The sequence below is a fragment of the Monodon monoceros genome, unplaced genomic scaffold (genome assembly GCF_005190385.1).
Source record: "Monodon monoceros isolate NGI ecotype Baffin Bay Population unplaced genomic scaffold, NGI_Narwhal_1 Super_Scaffold_11, whole genome shotgun sequence".
Taxonomy (NCBI): Eukaryota; Metazoa; Chordata; class Mammalia; order Artiodactyla; family Monodontidae; genus Monodon; species Monodon monoceros.
In genome coordinates this window covers 77,385,287-77,404,624 of record NW_021703767.1, presented here as the reverse complement: position 1 = coordinate 77,404,624, position 19,338 = coordinate 77,385,287, and the positions used below count along the sequence as shown (strand labels likewise).

At 40.0% G+C, this 19,338-nt stretch overlaps 1 protein-coding gene across 1 annotated transcript; it reads right to left on the bottom strand.

Annotated features, from left to right (window-relative positions):
• Positions 1-5,110: 5,110 nt before the first annotated feature.
• Positions 5,111-19,072, bottom strand: CLDN1 (claudin 1). Its single transcript, XM_029214966.1, has 4 exons — positions 18,619-19,072; positions 9,884-10,048; positions 7,399-7,483; positions 5,111-5,664 (listed from the first exon to the last, which is right to left on the bottom strand). The coding sequence occupies exons 1-4, from the start codon at positions 18,839-18,841 to the stop codon at positions 5,502-5,504; spliced, it is 636 nt and encodes a 211-aa protein (XP_029070799.1). The 5' UTR covers positions 18,842-19,072; the 3' UTR covers positions 5,111-5,501.
• Between the last annotated feature and the right edge of the window lie 266 nt (positions 19,073-19,338).

Genomic DNA, 19,338 nt, shown 5'->3' with positions numbered 1-19,338 from the left:
AAGTAAAAACTAACAACAGGGCTTCCCTGGTGGCACAGTGGTTGAGAGTCCGCCTGCTGATGGAGGGGACACGGGTTCGTGCCCCGGTCCAGGTAGATCCCACATGCTGGGGAGTGGCTGGGCCATGGCCGCTGAGCCTGCGCATCCGGAGCCTGTGCTCCGCAACGGGAGAGGCCACAACAGTGAGAGGCCCGCATACGGCAAAAAAACAGAAACAAAAACAAAAACACAAAAACCCACCAACAAACTCCAAAGCTTATCTTTGGGAAAGAAAAGGCGGCTAGAGAAGATCACATCAAATTATTAATAGTTTTGCTTTTGAATAATGTGGCTATTATAATCTTTAAAATAATTATTTATACTTTTCTATATTTTTCTACTTTATTATTAATACATTTTAATTTTATTATTGGGGAAAATAAATATTGTGGTAAAAAATAATTTTCAAAAATAAATTCCTTTTTCCTTGCTGTATTAGAGGTCATTTTTCTTTCATGTATTCCACTCCCATCTCCAAGGAAATATTCTAACCTGCTAACCCTGACCCTTGTTTCAGATGTCTGCTTATTTCAGGTCTCTTATAGGCTGTTGGACTTTTTATAGTTAGGCAGCAGCAATAGACACCTGGGGAAAGCACAACGTTAAAGGAAACAGGAAACTTAATGGACAAAAATGATTAAAAGGAAAAAAGCCCCGTTGGGAGAAGAAAGTGCTCTGGTCCAGGTCATCTCAGTTAAGAAATACTTGTCCAGTTTTCAAACTTTATCTTTCCCCAACTGGTTAGAGTGTGTGTGTGTGTGTGTGTGGTGTGTGTGTGTGTGTGTGTGTGTGTGTGTTTACTTTTTCTTTTGGGGGGAACAGAGAATAAAAGCAATAAATCATGGAAATTATTACATAAATAAAATCAAATCACAGAAATGTTATTCAATTAAAAATAAATGTAGCAAGATTATACTTTGACTAAGGACTTCCCTGAAATTTTCATATAACAAAGGAAAATAACTCAGTGATTATAATACGATAAACACTTTTGAGCTAATATTATTTGTTAAACAGAAGGCTGTTCTTTAAATGAGAATTTGCTTTGTATTAATGACTATTGGTGGTGACTTAAAAAATAATAGTAAATGACAAGAAAGAAGGTTATTTACCAAAGAAATATGACAACAGCTTCTGAAGACCATCTCCGTTTAACTCCTTCCCTCCTCTCACCAAAACAAACAAACAAAAAAATCCCTAAAACCAGAAAATAGAACCATAATGTTAAAGGGTAAATAAACAACATTTCATGTATGAAGTACCTGGAAGTGGTTTATATAGAAAATTTTTTGAGCAAGCTTGGTCCTGAGAGATGACATAGCCCAGTGATGTGCAATTCAGAACGTGAAGTGGAATCCCCTGGGAAACTCACACCTGATACCGATACCCTCCTCTCAGAGATTCTGATTTCCGTAACCTGGGTTTAAATCCTTGGAGTTGGGAAGTTTCAAAAACCTCCAATGTTCAAATGCTTCCATGTTGTTATGGATAAGAACCACTGCATGGGGCCAAGCTCTTCCTTTTACAAATGGGAAAATAGTGGATGGAGATCTCCATAGCTCACAATGCTGATCATTGGCAGAGCCCAGTGCTAGATTTCAAATTCATTTTTCTTCCCACTTAACACTCTTCACCCTCCTGGGGCCCAGGAGAGGGTCTTATTTATTTTCTATATCCTTTATCCTTGTCAACATTTAATGGCACTGCCCCATGGTAGGTGATCAGTAAATATTAATTGAACAAAGTCATATCTCTTGTCTAATTGCTGATATTGGCCATGTGGGAAAAACCTGTCAATGGAAGATGGGTATTAAAAATTCCACGAGTTCTGCATTGAGAACGTTTCTCACTGTGCTTTTAAACTCAACAGTCTGTCCCCACATAATCCTGGAACCTGCAGTGACTTCCGCCAGTTTCCATGGTAGCAGCTAGTTACAGAGATTTTAAGGCAGGTTGGGGGTACCTGGGGTATATCTCGGGTGGGGTAGGAGGAGACTGCAGAAATCTTATACCTGAGCCACACTCAAAAGGAAGGGAAAAAAACCATTACCAGATTTGACTAGGATTAACAACAGGCTTTAAAAGGTTGGAATGTGGGAATGGTATGGAGTTTTCCCTGGACCTGGGCACGGATCCACATAGAAAGTACGAATTGATGAGTAGGAGAAACAACATGGTTTGCAGGACAATGGCATCCATAACGAGGAGCTCACACAGAGCGGGTGTGTACTTCGTATGACTGACAATCCAGGTTTTCTCTTAAGAGTACTTGTCAGGAGCACTTAGGAATTGTATTACCTCTCAAACTTCATGGGCCTGGACCCCTCCTCAGAAATTTAAATTCTGTAGAAAGAGTGGGGATTCTGATGCATCTGCTTAATTTAAAGGGACTGAGAATAATCTTAGTCTCTCACCCTTAAGTCTAATGTCCACATAGAGCTCCACATAGAGCTGCAATCCTTTGTTTACAAGCCTGTCTCTTTAATACATAAATTGCTTACAGAGAGGTTACAACTAAGGCTTTATCAATTATTGATATTTTCAGATAACAGATGAATGAGTTTCATCACTTGCTTTCCTAAGAAGTAGTTTTGGTAATAGTCATTACAAAAACAATAATGGATTTCTGGCTGTCCTTCTCTCTTCCAACTTGTGAGAAACACAACTGCCTTAAGCTTTCACGATGATTTACAGTTGGTGATTTTATCCCTTAGTCATTTATTGTACAATGTCCCCTTTCTATGGATGGGGAAAATGAAGTAACATCTCCTGACATTCTCTTGTATCACCACCCTTGACGAGGAAAAGCATAGTTGGAGAGAAATAGGGCATTCCAGTGGGTGGAGCCACTCAAAAAGTTGACAGGTGGTGGTGCAGAGGCACCGTAGCTCTTTTCTAGTAACACATGGTGAGTCAGATCCTGTCCCAAACCATCTCTTCTTCCAAGCGTGGCAATCTTGAAATAAATGATTAAAAAAACAAAAAACCAAGGATTTATTTTATATTAAAAAACCCACAGTTTATTGAAAAAGAGTAACACTTTATACAAATTCCCATTACAAACCCCTAAAATACCTATTTGTCTGTTTCCAGGTATGGTAGCAGAGTACAAAAATATCAAAATTGGATAAATTTTGGTGTAACCATCCTGCTGGCCATTTTGGACTATAGATTTCAGAGTTTAGCAACTAGTAACCACATGTATTTATACTTGCCCATCATTAGGATCTATGTAGGTAGCAGAAGTTCTTTGAATTATACATTCTAGGAGCACAGACTTTCAGGTTTGGAAGACACACTAAAATTTACTAGGTTCAAATCATAGGATGCAGTCCTTCGGATAATTTCCCCTATATGGTTTCACTATGAGTTACATTCCCAAACTACCTATCCTAGCAGTGTTAGCTGCCAGCTAATAACAATACCTCTGATAACATCGCATAACAGATATCCACCTTGTATACCCTTGCAAGTTACTAAAAGTAAAAAAATCTTCCATTCTTTGGTTTGCCAACGTGTACACTTCTGTTTCACCCATTACATCTGCAGACTTGTCCTAGGTCAAGTCCACATTCCTGAAAGGAGAAAAGCTTAGCCACAAAAAGTATCAGGCCATAGTGACTGAAGAAAACTAAGACTGCCCCAGAATCCTTTTCACTTAGTAATCTGAAATTCACTTTAGTGTCTCATCACTCGAGAGGTTGGTTAAAGCAAGAAACCTATTGCTTACAATTTGTCTCTTTTCAGTCATTTGAAAAGTAATCCAAAACCTATGCATTTAAATTCCTTAATTCTTTCCCCTAGTATAATACTTTTTACCTCACAAAATCACACTTACATGTATCCCATCTCACTGGATCCCCACAACAGCCCTGAGAGGTAGGCAGGTCAGGAAGTACAATCCTCTTTTTATAAGTGAAGCAGTAAATCTAGGGCAACCAAGTGCCCTGCCCAAACTCACACTGTAATTGAGAGCACCAAGACTCACATCAGGTCTCCAGACACCGAAGTCAACACCCTTCCCATTACATCATCTTGCTCGAGTGAAGGAGCATTTTCCACAGACTGGAAAACTAAGGGCAATTGTTAAAACGGAACAGAGCACCAACAGCATGGTGGCCACCGCTGAAAGGAAGGAAACGGGTGTGTGGAGAAAGGAAGGTGCCGAACGATGGGATGCCTGCGTGTAGGTTTGGTTCAATGACTTCTTAACAGACAATTTAGCAAACAGAGACACTACTTAGGCATATTTCATGTTCAAAGAATGAGCATAATATCAACTAATTAATACTTATACCACTCTAGCAGCTGGTTAAGTATCATTATCTCAATTTAACAGATGGGAAAAGAGGAGAAAGATTAAGTGACCTGCTTACAGCTACAGAGAGAATATTTGTCATCAGGCTGTCACTACAGAAAGTCTAGCACTTCATTCAGACAAAAAGGTCATCCCTCTCTGGGACGAGGTAAACTATACGAGAAAACAATACAGTTTGAGGAAGGGGACAAGAAAAAGGTAGTTTGGGAGGATATACAACTGTGAATAAGTAGGTCAAAAAATTCAATCAATAGAATTGTGTCACAACACTTGGGAAAGCAGCACACAGCTCCTCAATGGGACAAATATTTTCAAAGCAAACAAGTGTGTTACAGGTCAGAGTACAGGGAGCATATGGGAAGGTCAACAGGAATATACCATCTGGTCACACAGAAAGATCTGCTCCCAAAACTCTGGTCTGTAAGAGATTCTTACTGACTTTAGGAATTAAACTGTAGGCATATAAATGTGTTATCAGAATCGAGAGTTAAGCCCAATCTCACAAAAAACAAAGTCATGAAGAATGACTGAATGGTGACAGAGCAAGCACTATAAGATCATAGTAAAAAAAAAATATGATACAAACATATGAAAAGGGCACATGTGAAGAACTGAAATAATTCATACTTGGTAAAGTAGGTCAGGTCTTCTGTGAAAGACATTAAAAGCTGATGAAGGAGGGTAAATGATATTTGACCTATTATATATGTATACATAAAGAAAGAAGAGAAGAATACCAAATAAACTACTTATTTAATCAATATAAATATATTTTTCTTTTTTTAGATATATTTTAAGAATGCTGGTACCAACATAATGAGGTTTTACTACCTAACTTTTTAATAGAAAAACATGTACATGTACATATCTATATATACTTAAGGAATGCCCTCTCCCCACATTTGAGATGATGACTCAGTGGGAAGCAGTAATACAAATAGAAAAGGCTTCCCTCTTATATTGAGGAAAGGAGATAAAATAAGACTATGTCATTTTTAGCAATGGGTATTTAACAAAATATGTTCTTTTGGTAATACCACAGTTCAGACTACAATAGTCAAAATCTAAGACCTTAACGCCAATACAGTATTTCAATGTTCATTTTCTGATTGTTCCAACAGGGTTGTCTCCTTTTGCTTCTGTGTCACACGTAGTCTTTCCCACTGGAAGGTGCAGGTTTTGGATAGGGCCTTGGTGTTGGGTACGATGTTGTTTTCTGGGGACAGGAGCAGCAAAGTAGGGCACCTCCCAGAAGGCAGAGGGAAGCAGCAGCCCAGCCAGTGAAGAGAGCCTGACCAAATTCATACCTGAAAAGAAGAGACAATGTATTTGCTTAATCAGTGAATCACTGGAAACTTCTCTAATATAATTAAAGAATGAAATCAATATCACACTCATTATATTTTTTCTGCTGAAAAAAAATCCCCCATGATCCCTTTAAGTTCTGCGAAGTACTTTAAGGTTTGTGGACACACACACGAGAATGTTCACATTGCAGCTGTTGACAATTTGCAATAGTAGATCAGGCAATGTGGCATGCAACACCAGGTTAATTATACAAATAGTTCCAAAGACTTTTTCATGTGTAGGAGACTTGTAAAGCATGTTTATATATACCTTGGAAGTCAGGTTTGGACAATGGTTCCTAGGCTAAAACTTAACAAGTCATGCTATCACCAAGTAGCAACCAAATTCTACAAAGAAACTGCTAGAGGGTGTTGGAGACAGAGTTTTCAATAGTCAGTCACTGATAAACACTGAAATCTGAAATTTATGGTTTTGCAAAAAAGACTTCTAATCAGCTCATAGATCATTCTAGGTTAAGTTGATCCAGGTGGATGTATGAAGCCATACTTCTGGGGAGAAGATCTGTGACTGATGGTGGACAATAAGGAGAGAGAAGGGCTGGATCTAGAGTTATAAGGCCTGAGTTTGAATTCTGATGCAAACTCTCAACTGCTAAACTGTGGGCCAGTAACTCCTCTTCTCAACCTCAGCTGCTGCTTCTCTTAAAGCAGGATGATTCCATCTGCCTCACTGGACTGCTTTCAGAATCACGTGGGACAATGTAAATAAGCGTACAGTGCCTAGCAATTTATAAAGTGCTTTCATATCCATTACTGGTAAAATTTTAGCCTACTGACCTCCAGCAGATTCTGTGCTTACAGTGTAGATCTTATGGGATGGGTCCCAACACAATCACTGCAGTATGTGTTCTCCTCTATGTGGGTGATTTTATACAAAGAAGCATACCTTATCTCTCCACCACTGGGATTTTTCATCCATTCGTCTTAGCACTCAACAAACAATAATTACATCTTAACATTCTGACTCAGAATATAGTTATTCGGGTTTAAAGATGTGAACACAGTGAGACAAAGAGCCGTGTCTCTGATCAAAGGGTGTCATTACGTGAGAGCCAAGAGTCAGCCCTTTAACTTCCACAACTTGTAATATTAAGAAGGATGACCTTTCTAAAGTTATTTTTATGGTTGTGATGGAACACAGTATTTCAAAGTGCTAACTTTTCTTTTTCATAAATAAATTGTTTTTTCATAAACAGGATTAAACCATTAGAAATGACATATTATTTGTTAACCTCTACAACAGTACTATTTTTGCAATCAGTCATGTGTTTAGTTACAAATAATCACAAGTGTTAAAAGTTTCAGAATACACTTCAAAAATAAAATTTCAAATATGTTGGTATCTTTATTAATCTTAAAAACATTTTTTAAATATGAAAAAAAGTCCAGCATACACTTGGAAAGTATACAGCTTAGAACTTTTCTACTTTGAAGTTCATTTTGTTATCAATACAGGCTGTTAAAGCAATGATTATAGCTGTTAAAGCAATCATTGCTGTTAAAGCAATGATCAGACATGAGGCACAGGCCATTCAAATTATTTTCAAGTTTGACAGAAGTTCCATAAAATTCTGGATAGCAAATCTGGGAAGCTACGGCACAAGCTGGACTTTGCAGAACATTAAAAGGGTATTTTCTCAGAGAACAAACTAATTTAGGAGTGAACAGCATTACCTGGCATTGACCGGGGTCATGGGGTCATAGAATTCTTGAACAATTCTATTGCCATACCATGCTGTGGCAACTAAAATAGCCAGACCTACAGAAATTCAAAACAAAAGACTGTTAATCACTATGGAACACTGAGCATAAATATACGGCTCATTAAATTTATAAGTATTTTACAAGAATTAAATCTCATCAATAGTGCTGACATTTTTAATTTAATCCATTTTAATTCAGACGACTTTAATTTAGGGAGATTAGAGGTTCAGACATGATTTATTCTAAGTATTCTCTTAAGACAGATGAAAATATTAGGTGGGAGTTAGGCATAGTTTATAACATTCATGTCATTTTATTCACTTAGAGTTGAAGGTCACCGGCACAAACAACATTCTGTTGGAAATATTCAGCAGGTTCATGTCATTTAAGATCTCTTTCAAATATATTGTTATACATCACTGTGTTAGACTACTTTTGGTAAAACCAAAGTCCTTATTAGTAAAGCTAGTCACTTACAATACAAAAGGGAAGATGAAAACCCTTCTACATTCTTCTTGACCAAAACTCAAAATTCACATTTCTTTTTTTTTTTTTTTTTTTTTGCGGTACACGGGCCTCTCACTGTCGTGGCCTCTCCCGTTGCGGAGCACAGGCTCCGGACGCGCAGGCTCAGCGGCCATGGCTCACGGGCCCAGCTGCTCTGCAGCATGTGGGATCTTCCCGGACTGGGGCTCGAATCTGTGTCCCCTGCATCGGCAGGCGGACTCTCAACCACTGTGCCACCAGGGAAGCCCTAAAATTCACATTTCTGAAGAATCAAAATGAAAGTAAATAGCTAGATAGCAGGAACGAGTAGGACCTGTCTCACAGTGCACTAGATCACCTGAACTCCTACAGCCTCACTGGCCAGATGTGCCAGGTCTTGCCATGAGATTCGCTGAAGTGCCACATCAGATCAATATGTGCTGAACACTCAATTTCTCATGCCTTTCACATTTCAGTAAGGCCAGAGAAACTACTTAGTCAAAATAACCCACTCTACCATTCATAAGAAGTATACAACACCTTGATTTTTCTTATCCAAAGAAATTAAATAACTTCTTTTTATAGCCATTCTAAAAATTCATCAATTTAGACAGATTAAATATTTCTATGCTACCCCCTCTGCTCCCTTCCTCCTACAAAAAAAGTGGTCCAACCTAATTGCTTCTAATACTTGAGAGAAAACACCATTGCTTTGGCTGCTCAAGCAGACCATGCAAGTGCTGTAGAACTTGCAAGCCTCACTCCCTAGGAAGTCCCTGAGACTGGGGAAGTGATGTACCGGAGTTACAAGAAGGCAAGCGGAGGAAGGGTCCTACACAGTAAGTGCATTCACAGCCTTTGATGTAAAATCAAACTGTTGGGAATAAAATGCTATCTAGGATTAATTTGAATAAACTTTAACCAAACCTTTAGCAAAGCCACAGGCACTCTTCCTTCATTATTGATGAAATCCACATACTTTTGTTAAAGAGAAAATGAGAAAAAAGTCGAATTCTAGTGTTTCCTAGTGGTAGATTATATCACTGGTGTTGTTTTCAAAAACAATAGACTACTACATACTACTACTATATATATATATATATATATATATATACTATATATACTAGTCCATTTCAAAACAATAGACAACTAGTATATATAATAGTCTATTGTTTTATATATAAACACAATCTTATTTAATATAAACCTTATTATAAGGCTTTACAAGTGACCTGTCCATGTCTTCTTCTGGCTTTCATTTTCTCAAAGGTCACATATCAACACTTGAATAAAGCAATACATACACATTCATTTTCTATGGAAAATGTAATCTCACTCTTTTGTCAAGGTTTTTTTCCAAGGCCTTTCTCTATTGTTTTCTTTCTTAACTCATTTACTCTTATTCCCTACCATTCCAACATTTCGCCTCCATTCCAACTGACCTTTCTCTTCACTGATCTACGGGTACCACCTGTTTATTCTGGAGCCAGATCTGCCCACGTGGAATGATGTCCTCATTTTCCTCCAATAATCCCAGTCTCATTCATTCCTCACACACCTGTATGATTGACACATTCTTTATGTTCTCTCTCACCATTCCCCATCTTTCCCACATAGCATCGGAAGAGACACTACAGAAATTTTCTGAATTACATAGAATTGTTCCTCAGTGTTTGCTAGATAGAAAAATCTCTCTTCACCTGGGGAGAATGGTTCTACCAACCAGTTGGCACCTGAAACCTCAAGGAATAGACCTGTCCACTGTGAATACAGATTTTCATTTGGTTCCTGTTTGAGAATGTGAAACTCAAATGGACTTAAGGTTCCTATGTCTTCAGATTTTAAAGGAAGTGAATTCAATCGATTCAAGTGCAACAAATCCACCATAATCTCAGGAAAGCAAAAACTATACCTTAACCCATGTCAGAGAGAGTTTAATAAGGTCTAAGGGGGACAGGGCCTCTCTTACCTGAAATAAGAAAGATCACGCCCCCAATGACAGCCATCCGCATCTTCTGTGCCTCGTTGTCTTCCAGGCACTTCATACACTTCATGCCGACAGTGGCCACAAAGATGGCTACTAGTCCCAGCAGGATGCCAATCACCATCAAGGCACGGGTTGCTTGCAGAGTGCCTGACAGAAAACATTTTAGAACATGTAAAAATCACACCTAGACCAACAAGAGAAGAGTGGTAGAAGACCAAGTATATTTCAATGTTGTATGGAAGAGAGAAAATCTAACCAGGAGTCAGGAGACTCTGCTTCTAGGGATGTTTCTGCAGGTAACCAACATAGTTTCTTCTCCAGAAAAACAAATACCTGGCTGAATGATGAATAAGAATTCCTCCAGCTCTAACAGTTTACTTTTTCAACATTAGGCTCAAAATCCTCTGAAAAAATAATTAGTGATTTGGTTGAATAGGTTTAGCTGAACTAATACATTTTTAATCCTTACTAATGGAGTTTTTAATTCTGAAATAACAATCATATGTGTTATCCTTAATGTTAAAACATTTATAATTAAAATGGTTTACAATATATCTTGGTAATAGTCAATAGCTTTATACTCCACTCATCAAGCTGCAGAAAATCTGGGTGGGTGAACCTGGAAGACAACTAGTGAATTTCTCATAGACTATCATGGCTGGATAAGCAACACTTGTATCTCCAGTGATGCGGGTGGGGTGGGAGATATGAACACCATTTTCTTAGAACAAAACATAATAGGCTTTGAGATGTTATTCTGGAACATAGTAGGTTTATATTCGGAGATATCACCAGTTTTTAAAACTATTTAAACTGCTATATTGTAAAATAGCAGATAATTCAATGTAGTATTTCTCAGGATTCCACTAATTTTCTAATTTCCTGTTATTGTCATTGGCATACTAAGTCACAATCAAATCGATAGGGCCAAGTTTGAGATTATGCCAGTAAGTATCTTAAAGAGTAAAAAGGTGATACCATCACTGTGGCGTAAAGACACACAGACTTTCAAAGAAAAAAAGCTGAAACTATGCTGGTTAGATGAGTTTGATTAATTCTATCTTTATTTCCTCCTTCAAATAAAGATCATTATCTCTTTAACAGTGTTAACAGGTGACAAGTTTTTTTGCATATATAAATATTTACATTGTAACTAAGCATGCTATCTTGGGTGAGCTACTCATTATTCTTTGGGACCATCTTTTTATTATGTAAAGTGTGAATGACAGTTATCTCTAAGGAGAAGTTGGAACAATTGACTTCTTGATGGTCTTCAAAAGGCTTCCCTGGTGGCGCAGTGCCCCGGTCCAGGAAGATCCCACATGCCACGGAGCGGCTGGGCCCGTGAGCCATGGCCGCTGAGCCTGCGCGTCCGGAGCCTGTGCTCTGCAACGGGAGAGGCCACAGCAGTGAGAGGCCCGCATACCGCAAAAAAAAAAAAAAAAAAAAAGTGGCTGACATCATGGGAAGGTTTTATATCTCACTCTCTATTTAGACCTAGGCTCAGGGTCAGTATTTTCAGGGTGGTGAACCTAGGCTACAAATCATAAAGACTAAAGATTTCTAAAACATCAATTTTAAATTGTTAATTTTTCCATCCTTGCCATAACCAGGCAATCTATGATAAAATCATAGTAACCACTTTCTGAAAGTATCAAAGGCATTTTTTTAACTGCATTTGAGAGATATTTTGGAAGTCAAGATAAATTTTTACTTGATTCAATTAAAATCAAATCATAGGCACTTCCACGCTCCCCTCATAGATCTACTTCCCCATAAATGTGTGTGCGCAAGTGTGCACCCTACCCACACACTTACCACTTCCAGGGTGGTACAAGAACTCCTGAATCAAAACACAGGTTTCACGGACCATGGGTTTGTGACACTTCTTCCTTGGAATCACAAACCATACTGTGGCATGAAGAGGAAAATACTAAGGACTCCACAGTTATGGTGTGTCCTTCCTTTTGGTTTACCAACAGTTTTTGCAAAGACAGTCATTACTTAGAAGGAAAATAAAAAATAACTAAGCTCTTATACATAACACAGATTTCAGATTTGGTCCTAAGTTCCACTTAGAAGGAAAGCATTTCAAGCAAAGGAACACTGGAAGAGGAGATACTGAAAGTCACAATGATCCACGTGGAGGACAGGGGGACCACCTGTCCGTTTGCCGAGGACTCTCTCAGTTTTAAAGCTACAAGTCCGGACTCCTGAGAAGGTCTTCAACCCTGGACAAACTGGCAAAGCTAGTCACTACTGGAGGATGGTAGGATGTAAAAGTAAAATGAGGTGGGTTAGCAAGGTAGGCAGAAGGCATTTATCATGTAAGACTTTGCAAGCTAGGGGAAGGGGTTTGGAGTTTGTTCTAAGTGTGATCAGAAGTCACTGGAGGGTCTTAAAGAAGAGGTGACAAGATTTTTACTCTCTGTCTTCATATGATAGCCCTTCAAGTATGTATAGCCCCTTACATCTCTCACCACCTTTTGCTTTGTTTGTCCATTAAGCTCAGTTTTCCAACCCTTTATTCACCACTGTGGTTGCTTTCTCTTTGTTCGAGTTATAGGGCCCCAAACCAGACCCAGCTTCTATAATCATCCTGATCTGTGCTTCATGTGAAAACAGCAGGCCACCAGCCCAGCAGGTCTAAGCACTTGGATCACAAGGTTTACTCTTCACGAGGAGTCTGCTGGGTCTCAATCTCCTGAGTCAGGCTTGTATAAAACCACCCAGGCAGGGAGCGTACATGGATCAACCACTCCAAGGCTCCACCTGCACTCGTCTGGAATTATCTCATTTTCACTGTCTTCATCTCTAAGTTTGTTCCCCTTTCAGTTCTCAAAGAAAGCACATTTAATTCATGCCCCATTTTACTCGTTCCACTACAAACCCTAGTATGTTTTATTTCTTTATAGGACAGTGTATCATTTTCATAACGCACAAAAAATTATGGAGAAAATGGGGGAAAAAACCCGGGGGGAAAAACCTATACTCAGGAATCATGTAAACCATATAGAGTAAGGGGATCATGTTTTGTTTTGAAAAATCTGACAAAGCAATAGTGTTATTTTGTGAAGCAATTTTTTTTTTTTTCATTTACGTCCTGGTATCCACTGACTTAGGAAATGTCACAAAATCTCATCTTGCATCACTGGAGACGTCTGGATGAATTCTTAACTATAGTGATATGGGAGGGGGAAACGTAAAAAATACAAAAAAAAGGCTGAGAATCATAACAGCATGAAAACTCACTAGTTGGGCATATGTAATGGTGAAGTACAGATCAAAGTAAGCAAGTGTTGTATTACAAGTTATGAGGGTTTTATGGCAGATAGAATCTAAACTGCACAGTTTTAAGCTGGAACCATATGAATCCTTCAAATTAACGTCTTATGGAAGTCTTTTAAGTCAGAGATCTAAAATACGTAATTGTGAGCTCCTTGATGGCTTGGCCAAATATTTGTTCATATTTCCATCCAAAGCACTAAGAACAGTACCTGGCAAGCTTCATGGATTACTCAATCTGTGTTCAGTGAATTTAAATTTGAACATGTCTTTATCCTTTAAAAATTCTACTGTGATAGGTAAAAATACTCTTTTGTGTTAAGCTTCATCTTTGAAATAATACTGAGAAACGCCTTCCTAGAAAGCCTCAGAATACTAAAATCTTGCTACATAAAGCCAGATCTAGTTTAGATCATTAAAAGCTAGAAACTCATCTAGGGCGAAAAAATTCATACTTTTTGTTTAACCCAATATAATTTAAAAAAAATTTTCTAAATTATGCATCTAATTAGCTTCCAAGATGAAGTTTTCTTCTGGTGGAACAATGATCAGTAGGGCAGAGAAGTTGAGAAATATTTGAAAGCTGCAAAATATTTTAGACTAGAGAGATACAGTCTTGAACTATTATCTCTGAGTTGACCTGATCGGCTCAGATCTAGAAGCAAATATGTTCCTTTCTGGCCCACTAAATTTGCAGATACCTCTACAATATTATTATCAGCGGCTAAAGAAGTTGTCTTTGGAGCAAACATTCAACAAGTTACACTATTTATCCTCATCATTATCAGCAGTACACGGAGAAGACAGTCTTTTAATTATATTATACTTAGCTAGACTGATAATCTTGAGATTAAAGACTCCTTAAGGAGTTCTTACCACTTGCAACCTGAAAGTATAATTTGAAAACATACTTACAAAGATCTCTACTTATGAGACAAGAAATGAGTTAGAAGTTACTGATCTACTACAGTGAAGTTAATCAACATAAGCGTAGAAAGACAAGCATAGACAAGTCAGTGGAATGTTTTTTTCTAAAGCTTTTCTAAAGTTTTACTATACAAGCAGCAGAATCTCCTTTAACTATGTGACGTTGTTCATGCTGTTTACTAGCCATATTACTATATTATTACCCTATGATTATATATCATAAACAAAGTAGATTTTAATTATGTCTCTATCCTCACACAGTCTCTCTTTGCATCAGTAGTTCCTTAATAAGTATTAGGCAAATAAATAAACTGACCACTGGCTGACTAGAACAAAAATCCTCTTCTCTCCTCTGCAATTAAAGGAACTCATCACAGAGTGTCACAGAACTATACTCCCATGACTTCTTCCCTTATTAAATTGCTCACTTTTGCTCAAGTTCAAAGTTTCTCAAGAGTCCTCATTGTTAGCATTTCCATTTGATTGACCATGAACTGGTGGCCGTTGGATGCGACCTTAGACTCCAGCACAGTCAATAACTGTGGTCTGGGAAGAGACAGGGCTCACCACTTTTTCAGGATGTGCCAAGCAGTTTTGCTACCTTGTTTGTTTCTTAGAGAAATTGCCTCATGATTAAATGTACGCTTCCATGTTACCTCTGTGCCTCTTACTCATCACTCCAATCAAGGAAACCTAAACCATGCCCCTTGGCTGTTTCTGCTCCATCACTGCAGTTATTAACAAAGAATGTTGGCACTGGAAGGAATCAACATTTGCATCTTACCAATCTTCTTAGCTGCATTTCTAGGAACACGGATAGGGCCTGGCTCATGCTTGTCGAATGGGTGAATGAGTCATGGATTCAGCTCCCCATTCCTCCTACTCTGCCCTATTTCATAAGCGGGGAAACTACAGCCCAGAGAAATTGAGTGGATCACCACTATAAACATGGCTAGTTAGTGCAAGACCAGGGTAAGAATTGAGTACTCAAGCCTGGCTTTGGGTTTTGACTTTCATCATTCCAAAAGTCAGAACTAATTCTTGAAACGGATCTGAACACAAATGGCCCCTTAAACACCCTTGGTTCAGCAGGCATAATGCAGTCTAGGGAAGTGTAAGCGGGTGCCCTCCTCTCTGCCTGTGCTTCAAAGACTGTCCAAGTCAGTGATTTTGTTCTTTGATTGAGCCTAACATCATGGTGAGAGTGCTGGGAAACTTCACCCACAACCAGTACTTATTAAAGCACACCAACACACATGTGGATTCATGCAAAGCAAGTTGAACAGCCTAGAGGAACTTATAAACAAATTACAGAATCCCAAGGCTAGATGAGACTTAGAGAAAGTCTAGCCTAACCTCCCATTTGTCTGGGACTTGGATTTTTCCCTACAACATTCCTTCAAAACGCTTACTTATTCCTCTGCTTTCCCACCTCCCACCATGCAACCTCCTGGGGCAACCCAGTCTTTGGACAGCTCTAGCTATTAAAGTCAAGCCAGAAGAAGCAATTAACTAAGCACATGAAATAGGCACTGGCTTGCCAAAAGTTTGAGCATTGGATCAAAACAAGGCAAGATGTACAGTTTAATCAAGAAAAGTCGACTGCAACTCTATCTGACACTCTTTTTTGTATAATCCAACTATCAGTCATCAATGTCAATAAACATCCATACTTGGATGGGAGTGAAACTGTCTCAACCATAGTAAAACCACAATCCACGGTATAAGATTTGTTTCCCCAGGAAGTTCCCCAGTTACATTTTCATAAACTGCTTTCCAAGAACCACCTAAAGAAGCCTGGCTGTATCTCCTTTCGTATATTGGCTTATGCACACTGTATCCCTATAGACACTGTCACGTTCTTTTTACAGCTGAAACTAATTAGAGAAAGGGAATAAGGGATTTTAACATATCTAGCGCTACAACCTTGATAAATCCTGGAATCTCGGCCCTAAGTTGCCAGATGGGCTCCACTGGCAAAAAGAACAAGGTACAATTTCAAGAAACTTCTAGCTAAGCTTTTTACCTAAAAGCACTTTGTGGAACACAACTTGTTACAAGGAACACTGCTTATACGTACAGATAATCCTGTTCACCTCTAGATGTCACAGAACTATACCAAAACCAGCCAATGAATCACCTCCCCAGCTCTCTACATCAGGTGGGTGTGAGCACAGCTGTCCAGGTAGAGAAATGGAGACAGGTAGGTTCTCTGGCCTCCATCCAAAGACATCTAGTTAGTTACTGGCAGGTTGGAGAGGGTACAAATGAGTCAAGTTTCCTTCTGGGAATCAGTTTTGAGAGAAAGGCCTCAGCCCCACCTTCAATAAACTCTGGCTTTAACGAAAATGAAAAGAAATCTGATCTGGAGTTAAAAAAAATTCATCAGGAAGAAATCTCCAAAATGTGTATGGGGTAGAGGGAAGGTATTGTTTAGATCTTCTACCACAGCTTTAAAAACTGTAACAGCTATATTAATTAGGAATAAATGAAAATAAAACATTTTAACACATTATCATGAGTAGGGATGACCTGTTTGAGTATTGACAACATGGATCAATCTGATTTCATTTGGTCCTTTAAGGCAGTTAACAGGAAACCTATTTAAACATGTAGAAAATGAACTATTTTGATCAGAGGAATCAGAGACCTCTCTGGAATTGCCCTTAGAATGGTCTCCACCTGCCAATTCCTCAACATGATATGTCTGATACAATTTCTTACATGTATTTATCCATCCATGGGTAGATTCAATGATTATATAAAGGTGTGTACCTAATATACTCCTTATGTTTGGCATAAAAGAATCCTAATACGGTAACTTTGAAAAGCTGAAATGACAACACTAAAAAAACTACTGTATGTACACTGACTCACCGAATTCCAGAGGTACTCAAGCGGTTTAAACAGATTTGGCACAGATTTAACAACTCTAAAGTATATAGCTTTTGACTAAACCACACGCAGGAGGTGGACAAAACAACTGAAGTAAAGTTGAGCGATGACAACACTGCTTACCATCAGCACACAAAGGGGACTTGTGGGCAGGCTTGCCTGTCTAGGCAAAGACTAAGGAAGCTTTTCTTCGATTTAGTCCAAGTGCATGACAGACACAAGGTTCAGGACAACTAATGTAATATCTCAAGGAAGATACTCTAGCCGTGAATTGTTATTACCTAAGTAAGTGGGAATTTAATGAGTTTCTGACAAGACACTCAAAAGCTTTTATTTTTAAAAAAAATGAAAGGAAAAAATTCCTGTCGTCTTTCCACCATCTTTAGGACTATTTCTCTCTACATAATCCTTTCCAACCCGACAGAATAAGAAGCCAATATCCATTACACAGAAATTCCTTTGTGGAAGGCAGAAACTCAAGAGAAGACCCGCCCTCACTCTCCTGAACGCTGAGCTCATCAGCTGTGTCTCCTTTGTGGCATTTGTCTTCAGTGGCTCCATTCTTCCCTTCATATTATGAAGGGAGGTTATTCAGAACTTCTCTTTGTTGTCATCCTTTTTCCACCTGCCACCCACCTTCACTTTCCAAAATAACATTATACAATCTGCCTCTTCTGAACACTCTTGGCCTGAAAGCTAAACCCTCTGGAGAATCTTAAGAGGCTTCTTCAAGGGACTTCCCTGGTCATCCAGTGGGTAAGACTCTGCGGTCCCAACGCAGGGGGCCAGGGTTCAATCCCTGGTCAGGGAACTAGATCCCACATGCATGCCGCAACTAAAAGTCCTCATGCCACAACTAGGAGCCGGCATGTCGCAACGAAGACACCTCGTGCAGAGACTAAGACCTGGAGCAAGCAAAAAAAAAAAAAAATTAAAATTGCTCCTTTATTTGAAAAAAAAAAAAAAGAGTCACACCAGGGGATGCATAGGGGCTTCCTCACACTTGCTGGATCTTAAAAGTCAAAAGAATCAAAAGATTCAAACTCAAGTGAGTAGAAGACATTAGGTTGGGACATTCCATGTAGGAATGTGATTTCTCCTATGAAAACCCACAGTAAAGACAGATTGGGAAAAAAAAAAATCCTATGTAATAACTTTGGGATTATCTATTTAATTTTACAAACTGGAGAAGCTACCAGGCTCCAAACTTTTCAAGGCATATCATTTTCTTGACCCAACTCTACAGTTCTTCAATTTTCACAGAATCTGAGAATGTCCAGGAGAGGCCTAAGAGCTCAAGTTAGTTTGGCCTTCACTCGCTCCATCACCACCCCAGTCGTAGGCATGTAAGATGAAACCACACCTACAGAAAAGTGTCACCCAGGGTGTCAGAGGAAAAACAAGAGCTTAGGTCTGGGCCTCCCCTTCCCCAAGCCACAGGTCTCTCTCACTTCCTCATGGCAGAACAGGTGATCAGAAGACTTGATCCACTGAAGGTTGATAGACATGTAATCACACAACAGGGTCGTTTGGTAGCTACTCCTCCAAAACGGAGCCACTGGGGGGTTGGGTCCCTGGGTCACAGCTGCGGGAGTAGGGAGTGCACTCACTGTTCAGATTCAGCAAGGAGTCGAAGATTTTGCACTGGATCTGCCCGGTGCTCTGCGACACGCAGGACATCCACAGGCCCTCGTAGATGGCCTGGGCCGTCACGATGTTGTCGCCAGCGTAGGAGTAAATCCTCCACTGGGGCAGCGCCGTGCTGACGATGGAGCCAATCCAGCCCAGGAAAGCCAGGATGAAGCCCAGCAGCTGCAGCCCCGCGTTGGCCATGGCTCGCTCGGGCTCCCGCACCGGCTCGGGGGCGGCCGGTGCACAAGCGGGAGTTTGCAGGTGCGCCCCGGGACTCCCGGGGGTGGCGGAGCTGCGCGGAGGAAGTTACTGCGGGGAGCCCTGCTCCCTGCGTCGCCGCTGGAGAAGCTCTGGGTCCGGGTCCGGGTTGGCGCTGGAGTTGGTAGGCGAGAATCCGCAGCTACTTCGGGGCCGGGACTGAGACGCCGAGCCGCTGGGCGCCGCGATTTAAAGCAGCCCCGCCCCGGCCGGCCCGGCCGCCGCGCAGCGCCCCCTGGCGGTTTCGGGGCGGCTTACGGGGAAGCGAGAGGGAGCGTGGGAGCTCGCGATCGCCCACGCGGCCGTGGCCGGAAGGTCCCGCCCCCTAAGGGGGTACAGGCCGAGGAAGAGCAGGCGCGCAGAGTGTTCCCGAGCTCTCTTCCTTTCTTTTCTCCCCTAGCTCTTTTCCTCTGTTGGCCTTCCCAGGCTTTCCATTCATT

Bases quoted from the DNA above. Each gene is read 5' to 3' on its own strand.
- CLDN1 (XM_029214966.1), bottom strand. From the start codon at position 18,841: ATGGCCAACGCGGGGCTGCAGCTGCTGGGCTTCATCCTGGCTTTCCTG. The intron at 10,049-18,618 runs GTGAGTGCACTC...GTTTTCTGTCAG, and splicing joins CTCCTTGCTGAATCTGAACA to GCACTCTGCAAGCAACCCGT. The intron at 5,665-7,398 runs GTAATGCTGTTC...TCTTCTTTTCAG, and splicing joins ATGACCCCGGTCAATGCCAG to GTATGAATTTGGTCAGGCTC.